Source organism: Nycticebus coucang, chromosome 15, assembly GCF_027406575.1.
Source record: "Nycticebus coucang isolate mNycCou1 chromosome 15, mNycCou1.pri, whole genome shotgun sequence".
NCBI lineage: Eukaryota > Metazoa > Chordata > Mammalia > Primates > Lorisidae > Nycticebus > Nycticebus coucang.
The window spans coordinates 76,238,358-76,256,445 of record NC_069794.1 but is presented as its reverse complement, the minus strand read 5'-3'; the positions used below and the strand labels follow the sequence as shown (position 1 = coordinate 76,256,445).

General features: G+C 35.8%; 1 protein-coding gene and 1 pseudogene across 1 annotated transcript in view; one reads left to right on the top strand and one right to left on the bottom strand.

Annotated features, from left to right (window-relative positions):
• LOC128566496 (phospholipid-transporting ATPase IB-like) overlaps window positions 1-18,088 on the top strand; it is a 372,171-nt gene that overhangs the window by 228,969 nt on the left and 125,114 nt on the right. Inside the window, exon 25 of the mRNA XM_053563334.1 lies at window positions 12,022-12,132. Within this exon, the coding sequence (XP_053419309.1) occupies window positions 12,022-12,132 (111 nt within the window). The remainder of the gene's footprint in view (window positions 1-12,021; window positions 12,133-18,088) is intronic.
• On the bottom strand, window positions 150-9,286 carry LOC128566968 (origin recognition complex subunit 4-like; annotated as a pseudogene).

The window sequence follows — 18,088 nt, the reverse complement described above, 5'->3', positions numbered from 1 at the left end:
AGTGGAGCTTGAATTTTATTTTTATTTTATATTTTTTAAATACAAAAATGTTTATAAGAAAATATAATGATATATCTTCTTAAAAGATAATAGTTTTTAGTTCTCTAGAAGTATGCTTGAAATGTCAAAATTGAAGTCACCAGTTATACTCATAACCAGTTTTGTGAGGATGTTGCCTGCTGCTACCTAACATCTGTAGGTCAGGTGGGGTATTTCTGCAGAGCATTCATACTTTGGGTATTATCCAAAAGTAGTTTCATCAGCTGGTATTCTCTCTGTGAATTTCCTGAAGTTCTTTCCATGGGCTTTATTGACTCTTAATTGTTGTAAATGTTCAAAAGCCTTCATGACAACAGGTTTCTCAAAATTGTAAACAGAATTGGCTTTGCTTTGAACAAACTTCTGAAACTCATTATAGACCATTTGAAAATTAAATGACTTCTCTTCCTAGATGTTGTTTAAATGTTTCATTGCTATGATAAGACAGATTTCCAAGACTGAGAGACCATGTACAATATTTGCTGTAGAGACCATGCTACAGAGCTGGTTTACCGCCATCAGATCTGTAGCACTGATAAATGGGTGTGAGGCTGTTACTCGATTGAAAGCAAACATCAACAGCTTATGTTGTGACTGCAGGTTTTTGCTGACATTGAAATGCTTCTGTAGTACTTCTCACATGCTTCTATCTTCTGAAAGACATTGCACATTCTCATTCCATTTTTCAGCACAAAGCTTGTCTGGAAATTCTGCAGGTAGAGATAATTGTTAAATATTTTAACATACTGTGGAAAACCAAATGAATTCATTAAGTGGATCTGCCAGAGAGAAAATTGTGACTTCACTATTTTTTATAAGAGTTCCAAAATATCCAGTCTACATGTCCAACAACTGCTACTGGGGTTTGTACAGACTGAGAAATATCAACAAGTGGTGGGTTTTTATGATGACCAAACAGATCAAATTCATCTAATATGAAGATCACTGGGCAATTGTTCATCTGATCACCTTTTTCTTAAGGCTTCTGGAAGAAATGAACGGGTTTAAACAAAGCTTCCAAAAAACTTTATCTCCAGCTACATTTTGCCTTCTGATTTCCTTTAGGGTAATTTTATCATTGATCTGCACCAGGCCATGTAGGTGAACACGTAGTATGTTTTCACTCATGTCTTACATCCATGAGTTCTTTCAAAGCATGATTTTTTTTTATTTTCTCTATACATATACATGTGTTTATTTGGTTTCCACTTTTTGCCTTTAAAAAATTAAAAAGGCTTAAAATTTAATAACAATAACAATGTTTAAGATAAGAACTAGAAACAAAACCTCATAAAGAATGAACAAGGATAAATACATTCAGAAAAGAAATTAGATAATTGCTGCAATTAAATATTGAGCAATGATAATGATAATACAAAAAAAAGGAACATTCACATTGTCAGATAAGAGTATTTCTATCATAGAATGCTGGACTCTGAGGTCCAGTATGGAGTCATCAGTTACCTCCTTCTTGTTTTTCCAAAGTCTCAAATAATAGACAATTAATAAATAAAAATAAAAGATAATTTCAAAAAACAGATCATGCCAAATATTATAGACAATAGAAAAAGAAGAAATACAAAATCATTCTACTTCATCTGGATACATCTGATATTAAGATTGTAAAAAATATATTATTATAAAGGAAAATTACAAGCTTATTTCACTTATAAATGAGGATGCAATATCCTAAATAACATAATAACAAGTTGAATTAAAGATTAATGTTCAAGTAATGTACTATGGTCAAAATTAAATCCAATTTATGTGAGAATTAGTTACTATTTTCTTGTCTTTTCATTTCTTTTCCTTTCCCTCACTCACTCCCTCTTTCTCCCACTATCTGCTCTCCTCTTCCCCCATGCCCCACCGTGTCATTAATTGTCATTGATTGTTCTCATATCAAAGTTGAATACATAGGATTCATGCTGCATTCCTATGATGCTTCACTAAGAATAATGTTTTCCATCTCCATCCAGGTTAATACAAATGCTGCAAAATCTCCATTTTTTAATGGCTGAATAGTATTCCATGATATACATATATCACAGCTTGTTAATCCATTCCTGGGTTGGTGGGCATTTAGGCTATTTCCATATTTTAGCAATTGTAAATTGAGCTGCAATAAACAGTCTAGTACAAGTGTCTTTATAATAAAAGGTGTTTTTTTTTTTTTTTTTTTCTTTTTGGATAGATGCCCAGTAATGGGATTGCAGGATCAAATGGGAGGTCTAACTTGAGTTCTTTGAGATTTCTCCATACTTCCTTCCAAAAAGGTTGTATTAGTTTGCAGTCCCACCAGCAATGTAAAAGTGTTCCTTTCTCTCCACATCTGCACCAATCATCTGTAGTTTGAGATTTTGTGATATGGGCCATTCTCCCTGGAATTACATGATATCTCAGGGTGGTTTTAATTTGCATTTCTATAATAATTAGGGATGATTAGCATTTTTTTCATGTATTTGCTAGCCATTCATCTATCTTCTTTAGAGAAGGTTCTGTTCATCTCTCTTCCCCATTGATGTATGGGATTGTTGGTTTTTTCATGTGGATTAATTTAAGTTCTGTATAGATTCTAGTTATTAAGCTTTTGTCTGATTCAATATATGCAAATATCCTTTTCCATTGTATAGGTTGTCTATTTGCTTTGGTTGTCTCCTTAGTTGTACAGAAGCTTTTCAGTTTAATTAAATCCCATTTGTTTATTATTACTGTTGTTGCTATTGCCATGGCAGTCTTCTTCATAAAGTCTTTCCCCAGGCCAATATCTTCCAATGTTTTTCCTATTTTTTCTTTGAGGATTTTTATCATTTCATGCCTTAAATTTAAGTCCTTTATCCATCATGAATCAATTTTTGTGAATGGAGAAAGGTGCAGATCCAGTTTCAGTCTTTTACATGTGGATATCCAGTTCTCCTAGCACCATTTATTGAATAGGAAGTCTTTCCCCAAGTGGACGTTTGTGTTTGGTTTATCAAAGATTAGGTGGTGGTAAGTTGTTGGTTTCATTTCCTGGTTTTCTATTCTATTCCAAATGTTTGTCTCTGTTTTTGTGCCAGTACCATGCTGTCTTGACCACTATGGCCTTGTAGTACAGCCTAAAATCTGGTATGGTGATACCCTAGCTTTGTTTCTATGACTAAGAACTGCCTTCACTATATGGGTTTTTCTCTGGTTCCATACAAAACACAGAATCATTTTTTCCAAGTCTGAAAAATAGGATGTTGGTATTTTAATATGGATGGCATTGAATTGGTAGATTGTTCTGGGAAGTATAGACATTTTAACAATGTTGATTCCTCCCAGCCATGAGCATGGTTAAAGTCCTCTGCTATTTCCTTTCTTAGAGTTTCATGATTTTCTTTATAGAGGTCCTTTACCTCTTTTGTTAGGCATGTTCCTAAGCATTTCATTTTCTTTTGGACTATGGTGAAGGGAGTTGTGTCCTTAATTAACCTCTCACCTTGGCTGTTGTTGACATATACAAAGGCAACTGACTTGTGGACATTGATTTTATATCATGAGACATTACTATACTTTTTGATGACTTCCAAGAGTCCTGTGGTTGAGTCTTTGGGGTTCTCTAAGTATAAGGTCAGATCATCAGAAAAGAGGGAGAGTTTTACCTCCTCTGCTCCAATTTGGATGTCCTTTATTTTCTTGTCTTGCCTAGTTGTATTGGTAGAACTTCCAGCACTATGTTGAATAGTAATGTTCCAGAGGACAATTTGTCTGGTTCCAGTTCCAAGAGGAAAAGCTTTCAGTTTGACTCCATTCTGTAAAATATCAGCTGTGGGTTTGTCATAGATAGCTTCAATCAGTTTATGAAATGTGCCACCTATGCCTAAACACTTCAGTGTTCTAATTAGAAAAGGATGCTGGATTTTATCAAATGCTTTTTCTGCATCTATTGAGAGGATCATATAAGCTTTGTTTTTGCTACTGTTGATATGGTCAATAATGTTTATGGATTTACATATATTAAACCAGCCTTACATCCCTGAGATGAAACCTACTTGATCATGATGTATTACTTTTTTGATAAGCTATAATCTATTGGCTAGGATTTTGTTGAATATGTTTGCATCTATATTCATTAGTGAAATTGGTCTAAATTTCTCCTTTTTTAGTTGGGTCTTTTCCTGGTTTGGGTATCAGGGTGATGTTTGCTTTATAGACTGTGTTAGGGAAGATTCCTTCCTCCTCAATTTGTTGGAATAATTTCTGAAGTATAGGAATAAGTTCTTCTTTGAAGGTTTGCTAGAATTCTGGTGTGAAGCCATACAGACTAGGGCATTATTTTTGTTGGAAGATTTTTTATTGTTTCTTTGATCTCTGTGCTTGAAATTGGTCTGTTCAGGAGATCTATTTCATCTGGGCTAAGTCTAGGGAGAGGGTGTAATTCCAAATATTGATCAATTTCCTTCACTTTGTCAAATTTCTGGGCATAGAGTTTCTGATAGTATTCAGAGATAATCTCCTGTATGTCTGTGGCATCCATTGGTATTTCCCCTTTATCATTTCTGATTGATGTTACTAGAGATTTTACTTTTTTATTTCTAGTTAGTCTGGCCAATGGTTTATCTATTTTATTTTTTCAAAAATCCAACTCCTTGTTTCATTAATTTTCTGAATGATTCTCTTGTTTTCAATTTCATTGATCTCTGATATAATTTTGGATTTTTTTTTATTCTGCTGGGTTTAGGCTTAGATTGTTCTTCTTTTTTCAATTCCATAAGATGGCTTCTGAGTTTGTTGATGTGTTCTCTTTCTGTTTTTTGAATGTAGAATTCTATAGTGATAAATTTTCCTCTTAGGACTTCTTTGGCTGTATCCCACAGATTTTGGTAGCTTGTGTCTTTATTGTTGTAATCCTCAAGGAATTTAATGATTTCCTTTTTTATTTCTTCCTGCACCCAACTGTCATTCAGCATAAGGTTGTTTAACTTCCATGCCTTTGTGTGAGGTTGAACGTTTTTGTTGCCTTTAGTGCCTTGTGGTCTGAGAAGATGCAATTCAATTCTTTTGATTCTGTTGAGGTTTGTTTTGGTCAATTTTGGAGAATGTTCCATGGAACAATGAGAAGAATGTACATTCTTTATCTTTGGGATGGATTATTCTATATGCGTCTATCAAGCACAATTGTTCTAGGGTCTTATTTACATCTCTAATATCTTTATTTAATTTCTGTTTAGAAGATCTGTCCAGCTCTGAGAGAGGGGTGTTAAAGGCCCCTGTTATCATGGTGTTATAGGATATCATATTGCTCAGACTAAGCAAGGTCTGTTTCAAGAATCTGGGAGCATTTAAATTGGGTGCGTAAATATTTAGAATTGAAACATCTTGTTGTATTTTTCCCTTTACCAGTATAAAGTGATCATCTTTGTCTTTTTTGCCTTTAGTTACTTTGTGTCTTAAAATAAGATTGTAAATCTGTAATGTCCTCTTGTTGTATTTTTCAATATGAAGTGACCATCACTGTCTTTTTTGACTTTAGTTGCTTTAAATCCACATGTATCTGAAAATAAAATTGCAGCCTCTCTTTTCTTCTGAATTCCATTTGCCTAAAAAATTGTCTTCCAACCCTTAATCTGAGTTTTAATTTGTCTTTTGATGTGAGGGGTGTTTCCTGCAGATAGCATATAGATGGCTTGTGTTTTTTAATCCAGTCAAACAATCTATGCCTCTTCAGTGGGGAATTCAAGCCACTGACATTTATTGATATAATTGATAAGGGTGGTAGCATTCTACTCATCTTATTTTGTGTAAGTCCATTGCTTAGTTTTGTCTTTTGCATCATTGTGGAAGCTAGGTTCTGTCCTTTAATTTCTAGGTGCTTACTTTGCTGAAGGTCCATTGTGATGGTCAGTGTGTAGAACAGGTTGAAATATTTCCTGTAAAGCCAGTCTTGTGGCAAATTTTCTCAATGTTTGCATATCAATAAAAGATTTGATTTTGGGTGGTGCCTGTGGCTCTAAGGAGGAGGACGCCAACCCCATATACCAGAGGTGGCAGGTTCAAACCCACACCCGGCCAAAAACTGCAAAAAAAAAAAAAAAGATTTTAAAGCTTAGCTTAGCGGGATATAGAATTCTGGGCTGGAAATTGTTCTGTTTAAGTAGATTCAAGATAGATGACCATTGTCTTCTGGCTTGAAAAGTTTCATTAGAGAAATCCATGGTCACCCTGATAGATTTGCTCCTGTAGGTCAGTTGGCGCTTACTCTTAGCAGCTTGTAAAATCTTTTCTTTTGTTTTGACTTTAGATAGATTCATCACAATGTGCCTTGGAGAAGCTCTATTTGAGTTGAGGCAATCAGGTGACCGATATCTCTCTGAAAGGATTATGTCAGAATCTTTGGTGATATTTGGGCAATTTTCAATTATAATATTCTCTAGAATGGCTTCCATTACTCTGGGGCATTCTTTTTCCCTTTCTGGTACACTGCTAACTTGTATGTTTGAACACTTCATAAAGTCCTGTAATTCTGTTAGTGAACATTCTGTTTTCTCTCTCTTCTTTTCTGCCTCTTTAACTATCTGAGTTAACCCAAGAAAACTTAAAGAACTATTGCATCCTTAAGTTCCCTAATTGACTGCTTCAGTTCCTTCAGCTCTGCTATATCTTTTCTATATTCTTCATATCATTCATCTCTTATTTGATTCTGTTTTTGGATTTCCTTTTGGTTATTTTCCACTTTCTCAGCAATTTCTTTCATTGTTTTCTGATTGTCTTCCACTTTCGCAGCAATTTCTGTCATTGTTTTCATCACATGTATTTTAAATTCCCCTTCTGTCATTTCTAACATTTCTTTATAGGTGGAATCCTCTGTTGTAGCTACCTCACAGTTCCTTAAAGGGGTTGCTCTCGACTAGTATTTCATGTTGCCAGGATTTTTTCTGCTGATTCTTCTTCATGAGTGCTTTCTTGTATCTGTTTCCTTGACCTAATTTTCCTTTCAATTCCTCTTGCTCTTTAAGTTACTATGCCTCTGGCCTCAAGTTTTAATGAGTCCATTTGGTATGGGACCAGAAGGATGAGAAAATTGAAGAGCAAGAATGGAAAAAGATTTTAAAAAGAAGGAAAAAAGAGAAAGAAGAGGGAGTGAGTAAAAGGAAATATTGACAAAAAGAGGAAAGGCACCAAAAGAAGGAGGCAGGAGTAATATAGGTATATAGTAGGGTGCTTTGACCAAACCTTAAATACCCCCACCTCTGGGGGTTATGGGTTGGGTGGTTCCCTTGAGGTCAACAGCTCTTTGACAGCCTGATAAGACATAGTATCCCACCTCCACCAGGTAGAGAGGAAAGACAAAAATACTATAAATCAAACAAAAACCCTTACAGAATAAAATTGGGGGAAAAACAAATAATAAGGGCAGAAACACTGGCAAAAATGAAATTCTAATTGTTAAAGATGGCAAAAATGGAAGATTGTATTTAAACTAGAATAGTGAGGAAAAAAGAGAAAGAAGAACAAAAAGGAAAAAAATGTCGAGGAAAAATGTTGAAATTAAGAAAAAAAAAAAAAACCAAAACCAAAAAACCAAACAGTGTATATATCTTGCTAAATATTGTCTGGGTAACAGGTGATCTTCTGAGGTATGAGATGTTAATCACAGTGTTGATACAGCTGTACGTGATGGAGACTGGAGGCGTCTGCTGATTTCTCAGACCCCACAGGCTGTGAGCCCAAATGTCTCTTCAACCCACTTAAAAGACACTCCAAACTGTGGACCTTGGCTAAACAGAAGCTTTCTAAGGAAAGCATTTATTGCTGGGTTCTCTCCTATCATGGCTGCCTGGTTATCCAGTGTGCCAAAACCAGTCTCACTCTATGCCTCTGAGTGCCAAGGCTGTTAATCTGCCAAGCACTTAGATCTCCGCTCTTCCCCAGCATCTCAGCACCCTCCTTTGGGCAGCTCAGTCACTAGATTACTCGCCTAAGGTCTCCTGGCTGATCCCGGGGCTGCAATTGCAGCTCTCCCACAGTGACTGTGCGGGCAACCCACAGCTGAATGATATTAGCTCCTTTCTGGTTCAGTGGCTCATTCTGGGGCTCCCAGACAATGCCCAAAGTCATCCACACACCCACCCAAGATCTCCCAAGGCAGTTCAACCGAGTTCCCAAGTCCAAAGAAACCAAAATAGCCCACAGGTAAGGCTTTTCCTGCTTATGGTCTCACTGTTGCTATGGTTACAGCTGTAGGCAGTCTCAGACCAAACAAACGCACCTACCACTTGCCTGTTTTCCATCGCTTTTGTCCTCCTCATGGGGTCCAAAAGTCCCACACCCCCCACCTGTACTAGGTCACCAGAGGGAAATTTCTGGGCAGAATCCACCAGCCAGAGATTCCTGGAGTCTTCTCTCCCCAGTCTCACTGTCCTCAGTTGTACAGAAGCTGTTATTCGGCTGCTGTCTTGCTCCCATACCAGTTCTAAAAACTTCAAAGCATGATTTATTTATTTTTTTAAATTTAATTATTTTTTTTTCATTTTGTGGGATTCATTGAGGGTACAATAAACCAGGTTACACTGATTGCATTTGTTAGTAAAGTCCCTCTTATAATTGTGTCTTGCCCCTAAAAGGTGTATCACACACTGAGACCCTCACCCCTCTTCCTCCTTCCCTCTCTCTGCTCTTCCTTCTCCTATCCCTCTTCCCTCTCTCTGCATTTCCTTTCCCTCACCCCCCACTCCTTCTCTCCCTCTATGCTCTCCCCTTCCCACACCCCCCACCTGTACTAGGTCATTAATTATCCTCATATCAAAATTGAATACATAGGATTAATGCTTCTCCATTCTTGTGATGCTTTACTGAGAATAATGGGTTCCACTTCCATCCATGTTAATACAAAGGATGTAAAGTTTCCATTTTTTTTCTGGGTTTGAACCCTCCACCTCCGGCATATGGGGCCGGCGCCCTACGCCATTGAGCCACAGGTGCCGCCCATCTCCATCTGTTTTAATGACTGAATAGTATTCCATGGTATACATATACCACAGCTTGTTAATCCATTCTTGGGTTGGTGGGCATTTAGGCTGTTTCCACATTTTGGCTATTGTACATTTATTAACATAGTCTTTCCTGATCCTTGGAGTCCAATAATGAGTACACAGTTACTTTCTCCATTGAAAGCAGTTCTTTTTAGCAGTTCAGTTAAGTGTTTGTATTGTATTGGTACTCCATATAGGTTATTATATGGACTCTGATGACAAAATCTTTCACGTAAAATTCTATGTACCATATGATCCAACAATCCCACTGTTGAGTGTGTATGTATCCAAAGGAAATGAAATCAGTATGTTAAAGAGATATCTTCACTCCCATATTTATTGCAGCCTTATTTATTCACCATAGCACAGATAAAGCCATCATCCATGGCAAAGCAGGGAAGCAGCCACTGCAGCAACCCCTTCACAAGCCTGCCTTGCCATGTCCTTTGCTTACAGCTTGCATTTTAGACCAGTTTTTGTCTTCCCCAGTGGAACCTCACACTCTCAAGCATCTGCCAGTTTGAATACTCTTTTAACTTTTGTTCAAGGCTGCTTATCACAGCTTCACTTGTGATTAGGCAGATGGTGTGATTTCAGGCTTTATTTTCTTCCTTTCTTCCACCAATCCCTGAGTTGTACAGCCATCCAGACCCTAGTGCAAGAGGAGATTGATTTGGTTCACACTTGCTCCTATTAAAAAGTCATTTCAGGTTAATGAAAGCACTTTAAGCTGTATAAGTATTTGTTTCTCAACTTACTTTAATTGAGAACAGCCTTGACTAGAGCTAGGGAGAAGTTATTCAGCCATTTTATCCCTTTTCCCAAATGGTTCTTTTTCACCCAGTACTGTGGTGGACATTTTTCCATTTGTGCACTGTCTTCACCCTTACCAGAGCTGCAGAGGTAGGTTAAACAACCTTCCTTTACTTTATAGCCCCTTGGTAAGGTACAACTTTCCCCTTTTCCAGAGGATATCAGTATAACATTTTGCTCACAACTGAGATAGTTGTATTTTCTGAAAGTACATTTTTTGCTGCACCATCCCCAAATGTTTTAATCTTTTTAAGTCATCCTAAAAAAAAATAGAACTTTGATTTAGGATTTCTTTCTCTCCCTCTGAAAATAAATCATCACAAAACTAAAAATTGAGACAATAAGAATGTTTGGTATAATGTCTCAAGTTACTATCAGGCTCTAGGTTTAATAAGTACAAAACTCCCAAACCTTTCTTTTTAAATTCACTTATTCTTGAATTTTATAATTCAACATCTCCCTCCCATTCTTCTCACTTTATGTTTCCAACACTTAAATAGACTTCTTCGAAAGGTTCAGTTTTCTTATATATATTAACTGCTGCTACTCTGAAGTCAGCATTTAAATCTAGGAGTCACTAAACTACTAGTAATTACCTAATTTTGTGTAATAACTCTCCTGAATATTTATTTGTTCAAAAAATATTTGTTGAGTGCCTATCACAACCTGAGCATGTTTATAGGTGTTCAGAATTCATCAGCAAATAAGGTAAATAATAAGTCCTGCCTTCTTTGAGCTCACATTCTAGGACAGGCATCCTCAAACTTTTTAAACAGGGGGCCAATTCACTGTCCCTCAGACCGTAGGAGGGCCGGACTATAGTTTAAAAATAAAAACTATGAACAAATTCCTACCACACTGCACATATCTTATTTTGAAGTAAAAAACAAAATGGGAACAAATAAACAATTCACAGCACTTCATGTGGCCCGCGGGCCGCAGTTTGAGGACGCCTGTTCTAGGAGATAAAAATGAACAACAATACAATAAACAAGTATATCTGGTGTTAGAAAGTGATAAGTGCAGGGCGGCACCTGTGGCTCAGTCGGTAAGGCGACGGCCCCATATACCGAGGGGCCCCGGCTGAACTGCAACCAAAAAATAGCAGGGCGTTGTGGCGGGCACCTGTAGTCCCAGCTACTTGGGAGGCTGAGGCACGAGAATTGCTTAAGCCCAGGAGTTGGAGGTTGCTGTGAGCTGTGTGATGCCATGGCACTCTACCGAGGGTGATAAAAGTGAGACTCTGTCTCTACAAAAAAAAAAAAAGGTTTAGAAAGTGATAAGTGCTATAGCAAAGGAAATGTACATGAGGGTGATGAAGCTGAGGGGTATTACACAAGGTGCCCATTACTTCCTTTAAATTTTTGTTTATTTTTCTTTTAATTTATTTATTATAGGAAATGGGGAACTTCAAGATTCCTACAAGGCTCTGTTCAGTGTGATGCCATGGCACTCTACCGAGGGTGATAAAAGTGAGACTCTGTCTCTACAAAAAAAAAAAAAAAAAGGTTTAGAAAGTGATAAGTGCTATAGCAAAGGAAATGTACATGAGGGTGATGAAGCTGAGGGGTATTACACAAGGTGCCCATTACTTCCTTTAAATTTTTGTTTATTTTTCTTTTAATTTATTTATTATAGGAAATGGGGAACTTCAAGATTCCTACAAGGCTCTGTTCACCTGATCTCAATATGTTTTTCTTGTTGTTGACTTTAAGTAAGGTCTTGCTTTGTTATGCAGGCTAGAGTTCAGTGGCACAATCATAGTTCACCGTCACCATAATCCTTGAACTCCTGGGCTCAGGTGAGCCTCTAGGCATACACCACCATGGCCCAACTTGATGTTTTTTTCATTAAATAATTTTGATCTCTTCTTATGAGTAAGATCTTATATGTGTATTAGATTCAATTAAAATCCATGACTGCAACATGCATTCTCTGGGGAAAATAGTATTTAATAGGTTTATTTTGAATAATAAGAGAACATAATTTCCTTTATAGTGAACTGCCAAGCCAGGTTGTGAATGCAATTTTATTCTGTTCATCTTCTATGTTGTATCTGCCATAGAAGGAACTACTGGATTGTGAAATCCTGGGAAAATGACATTTTTGTATATTTCATCACTAAATAGTAGGGTCATTTGAATTTGCATTGACTGTTGTTTCTGTTTTTCAGTTTAGTTACCTGGAGAAGCTTCTGTTGGTTCATGGAGCCTGGAATTATTTTCGAGTGACAAAATGCATACTGTATTGTTTCTACAAGAATGTAGTACTATATGTTGTTGAGGTAAGAAGGATATAACATTTTTTTCTTTTTTTATAGCTTTTATTTTTATTTATTTATTTTTTGTTTTGGGGGATTCTTTGAGGGTACAAAGATCCAGGTTATACTTATTGCATTTGTGAAGCAAAGTCCCTCTTGTAAATGTGTTCCTCCCCCAAGAGGTGTAGCAAACACTGTGACCCCTCATCTCTCCTTCCCTCTCTCTGCTTCCCCATTCCCCCACCCCCACCTACGTACTAGGTCATCAATTGTCTTCACATCAAAATTGAGTACATTGGATTCTTGCTTCTCTGTTAAGAATATTGCATTTCACCTCCATCCAACTTAGTACCAAAGGCTTATAGTCTCCATTTTTTTTGTGTGTGGCTGAATAAAATTCAATGGTATACATATACCACAGCTTGTTCATCCATTCCTGAATTGGTGGGCATTTAGGCTGTTTCCACATTTTGGCATGGAAACAGGAGATAAAATTTCTTCCATAAAGGAGCTAGGTCTTTTCCTTGACATCAGGCTTGATAGTTTAAATATATTAAAAATATTTATCTGATTCAGTGCTATTAATGTAATCCTAGAATTTTAAGTTTTTGTTCACAAAAGCAATCAAGTAAAACATATATGGTTTTCTCAGTCCATTTCTGTCTCAATAAAGGAGTACCTGAGTCTGGGTAATTTATATGAGCAGAGGTTTGTTTGGCTTATGGTTCTGTAGGCTGTACAAGAAGGATGGTGTCAGCATGTGTATCTACTGAGGACCTCGCTCTGCTTCCACTTATGGTGGAAGGCAAAGAGGAGCCAGCATGTGCAGAGATCACATGGCAAAAGAGGTAACAAAAGAGATGAAGGAGCGAGGTTCCAGACTCTTTTTAATAACCAGCTCTCATGGGAACTACTAGAGCAAGAAATCACTCATTACAGCAAGGACAGCACCAAGATATTTATGAGGGATCTGCTTCCATGACTCAAACACTTTCTATCAAATTTTCCTTTTATGGATCATGCTTTTGGTGCCATGTCAGAAAGAAAAAAAAACTTCTTTGCATAACTTTAGATTCCAAAGATTTCCCTCTATGTATTTTTCTAAAAGTTTACATTTTACATTTATTTCATGATCCATTTGCAATAAACTTCTGTTTAAGTTATGAGTTTAGGTTGTCTTGAATTATCTTGCTCATGGATACCCAAATTCATTAGTACTATTTTATGAAAAGTCTGTTCTTCCTCCATTGAATTGATTTTGCACCTTTGTAAAAAATAAGTTCGGTAAATCATGAAGAAATAGAAAATATGAACTGATGTATAAGTAGTAAAGAGATCAAATCAATAATCAAAATCCTTCCAACAACAAAAACAAAAATGCAGCACCGAATAATCTCACTACCAAATTCTACCAATCATTTAAAGACACATGAATGTCACTTTTCCTCAAAATTACCCAAAATGTTGAAGAGAAGGGAACACGTCCAACTCATCTATCAAGCCAGCATTACCCTAATACTAAAGCCAAAGTTACTTCAAGAAAACAAACCTAAACTATTGACCAATATTCTTGATGAATATTTACATAAAAATCTTCAACAAAATACTGGGAAACCAAATTCAATTGCACATTGAACAGATATACTAAGTGGATTTATTCCTAGAATGCAAGGATGGTTCACAACAAACAAAAACAAAAAAAAACAACCATTCTAATACACTACATTAACAGAATGAAGGATAAAAACCATACAATTATCTCAAGTGATGCAGAAAAATAACTTGACAAAAATTAAACACCTATCCATTATAAAAACACTAAACAAACTAGTCATATATGACAATCTCACACATGACATCATACTTGTAAAAGACTTGAAAGCATTTCTTCTCAGATCAAGACTGCTTTTAGTCAACATAGAAATAAAAGTTCTAGCCAGAACACTTAGGCAAGAAAAGAAAAGAGTAAGTATCCAAGTCATAAAGAAAGAAGTAAAATTATCTCTTGTCACACATGGTATGCTCTTATATGTAGAAAATGCAAAATATTCTGCAAAAATTATTAGCACTAATAAATAATAAAACATATCTGTAGTCCCAGAAATGTTGCAGGATAAAAAAATCAACATGCGAAAATCAGTATGTTTCTTTCAAACACTCATAATGAATTATAAAGGAAAAAAATTATCCCCATTTACAACAGCTATAAAAGGAATAAAAGGTTTGTGACACACCTTTTGGGGGCAAGGCACAATTGTAAGATGGACTTTACCTAACAAATGCAATCAGTGTAACCTGGTTTCTTGTACCCTCAATGAATCCCCAAAAATAAAAAAAAAAAGGAATAAAAGATTTAGAAATAAACTTAACCAAGGAGGAAAGAAATTTGTACACTGAAAACTCCAAAATATTGCGAAAAGAAATTAAAGAAGACACAAATAAAGGAAAATACATCTTGTGTATTGCTTTGGAAGACTAAATATTGTTAAGATGTTAATAATACCCAAAGTGATTGGTAAATTCAATACAATCCCTATGAAAATGTCAACAGTGTTTTTTGAAGAGATGGAAAATTCCTTTCTAAATTTCTAATATAATCTCAAGGGAGTCCTAAATAGGCAAACAATCTTGAAAGAAGAATGAAGTTAAAAGAACTCAAACTTCTGATTTCAAAACGTGTCATAGAGCTCCAGTAATTAAAACAGTGTGGCACTCATATAAAGATAGACACAAAGATGAGTAGAATAGAATTAAGGGCTCAGAAATGAACTCTTGTGTTTATAATCAAATGATCTTTGACGAAAGTGTCAAGACCACTCAATGGGGAAAGGAAGAGCTTCTTAACAAATGATGTTGGGAAAATTGGATTTTCATATACAAAAGAATGAATTTGGACCATTACTTTATGCTGTATGCAAACGTTAACTTAAAGTGGGTTAAAGACCTAAATGAAAAACTTAAAACTATAAAACTCCTAGAAGAAAACATAGAGGTAAATCTTTATGACTGGGTCGGCTATGATTTCTTAGCTATGATACAAATACAGGCAACCAAAGCAAAAACAGGCAAAGACAAATGGGGCTACGTCAAACGTTAAAACTGTTCATCAAAGGGCATAATCAGTTGAATGAAAAGGTAATTTATGAATAGGAGAAAATATTCACTAATCATATAGTTGGTTCTATCTATAGATTAGGAACTAATATCTGGAACATAAAGAGAACCCTCACAACTCAACAATAACAACAACTAACCTAATTTAAAAATAGGCAAAGATGTTTGCATAGATGTTTCTCCAAAGATAATATCCAAATAGCTAACAAGCATATGAAATTATGTTCAACATTACTAATCATTAGAGAAATGCAAATCAAAACCAAAGTGAGATACTATGTCATACTCATTAAAATGGCTACTACCAAAAGTAAAAAACAAACAGAATATAACAAGTATTTGTGAGGATATGGAGAAGAAATTGAAATCCTAGTGCACTGTTGGTGGAAATGTAAAATGTTGCAATCACTATGAAAAATAGTGTGGCAGTTCCTTAAAAAATTTAAAACAGAATTACCATATGATCCAGCAATTTCACTTCTGAGCATATATTAAAAAAAAAATTGATAGCAGTGTTTCCAAGAGAGGGTTGCACTCCCAGGTTCATAGTAGCATTATTCACAAAAGCCAAGAGGTAAAAGCAACCCGAATCTCCATCAATATTTGAATGGATAAACAAAATGTGATATATACATACACTGGAATATCATTCATTCTTAAAAGGAAAACAATGCTATCAAGTGCTGCAACATGGATAAACCATGCTTACATTATACTAAGTGAAATAATTCAGTCACAAAAAGATGAATACCACTTGTATGAGGTACCTAGAGTACTATGGAGACAGACAGTAGAATGGTCCTGTGGTTACAATTGCATTTAATGAACACAGAGTTTTATTTTTGCAAGATGAAATAGTTCTTGATGGTGGTTACACAGCAATGTGAATATACTTACCACTCCTTAACTCTATACTTAAACATGGTTAAGGTGATAAATTTTATATGTTTTTTTTTTTTTTTTACCACAATTAAAAATAAAATTTAGTTGGGCATGGTGGTACATACCTGTAGTCCCGGGAACTCTTGAGCCCAGGATTTAAAGCCCAACCTGGGCAACATAACTAGACCGTGTCTCTAAGAAATTAATGAATAAATAAAAATTTAAAAAATTAGTTGGATGTATTTGTGAAGATATATTCATGGATTCTCTCATTTGAGTCATGTATATATCCCTGTGCCAATACCATCCTGTCTTGATTACTGTAGCTATGTAGTCAGTCTTAACATCCAGTAAAATGTCTCAGCAATTCAGCTATTTCACTTTCTTATCATTTGTGTGTTCACCGGTATAGCACTTTTAATTTTCTACCAGAATTTTGCCTTTGTATTCACAATTTGGCTAATTGATGCAAGAAACCTAGCTTTCAGCCTATCTTGGCTTTGACATGGCTTCTTCACTAAGCTTAATCATTTTTAGTTTTGGATTTAAAGTGAGAGATATATGACTCTTCCCTTCACTTGAACAGACTCTGATACTAAAACCAGGAAAAGACCCAACTAAAAAGGAGAATTTCAGACCAATTTCACTAATGAATATAGATGCAAAAATTCTCAACAAAATCTTAGCCAACAGATTACAGCTTATCATCAAAAAAGTCGTACATCATGATCAAGTAGGTTTCATCTCAGGAATGCAAGGCTGGTTTTATATACACAAGTCTATAAACATTATTCACCGTATCAACAGAAGTAAAACTAAAAACTATATGATTCTCTCAATAGATGCAGAAAAAGCATTTGGCATTCTAATTAGAACACTGAGGATTATAGGTATAGGTGGCACATTTCTGAAACTGATCGAAGCTATTTATGACAAACCCACAGCTAATATTTTACTGAATGGAGTCAAACAGAAAGCTTTTCCTCTTAGAACTTGAACCAGCCAAGGTTGTCTCTGTCACCATTACTATTCAACATAGTCCTGGAAGTTCTAGCCAATACAATTAGGCAAGACAAGAAAATAAAGGGCATTCAAATTGGAGCAGAAGAGGTAAAATTCTCCCACTTTGCTGATGATGTGATCTTATACTTAGAGAACCCCAAAGACTCAACCACAAGACTCTTGGAAGTCATTAAAAAATACAATAACGTTTCAGGATATAAAATCAATGCCCACAAGTCAGTTGCTTTTGTATATGCCAACAACAACCAAGATGAGATGTTAATTAAAGGCACAACTCCCTTCACCATAGTCCCAAAGAAAGTGAAATACTTAGGAATATACCTAACAAAAGAGGTGAAGGACCTCTATAAAGAAAATTATGTAACCTTAAGAAAGGAAATAGCAAAGGACCTTAACAAGTGGAAGAACATACCATGCTCATGGCTGGGAAGAATCAACATTGTTAAAAAGTCTATACTTCCCAAAGCAATTTACCAATTCGATGCCATCCCTATTAAAATACCAACATCCTATTTTCAAGACTTGCAAAAAACGATTCTGTGTTTTGTATGGAACCAGAAAAAACCCGTATAGCTAAGGCAGTTCTAGTAATAAAAACAAAGCCAGAGGTATCAACATACTGGATTTTGGGCTGTATTACAAGGTCATAGTAGTCAAGACAGCATGGTACTGGCACAAAATAAAGACATAGACATTTGAAATCGAATAGAAAACCAGGAAATGAAATCAACAACTTACAGCCACTTAATCTTTGATAAACCAAACAAGAGCGTCCACTGGGGGAAAGATTCCCTATTTAATAAATGGTGCTGGGAGAATTGGATATCCATATGTAAAAGACTGAAACTGCACTAAACGTACAAAAACTTACTCCAAGATACCACCTGCAATCTACAAACGAGAAGAGATTTCATTTTCCCCACATATTCATCACCTAAAGGTAGCAGAGAAAGCACCAGAA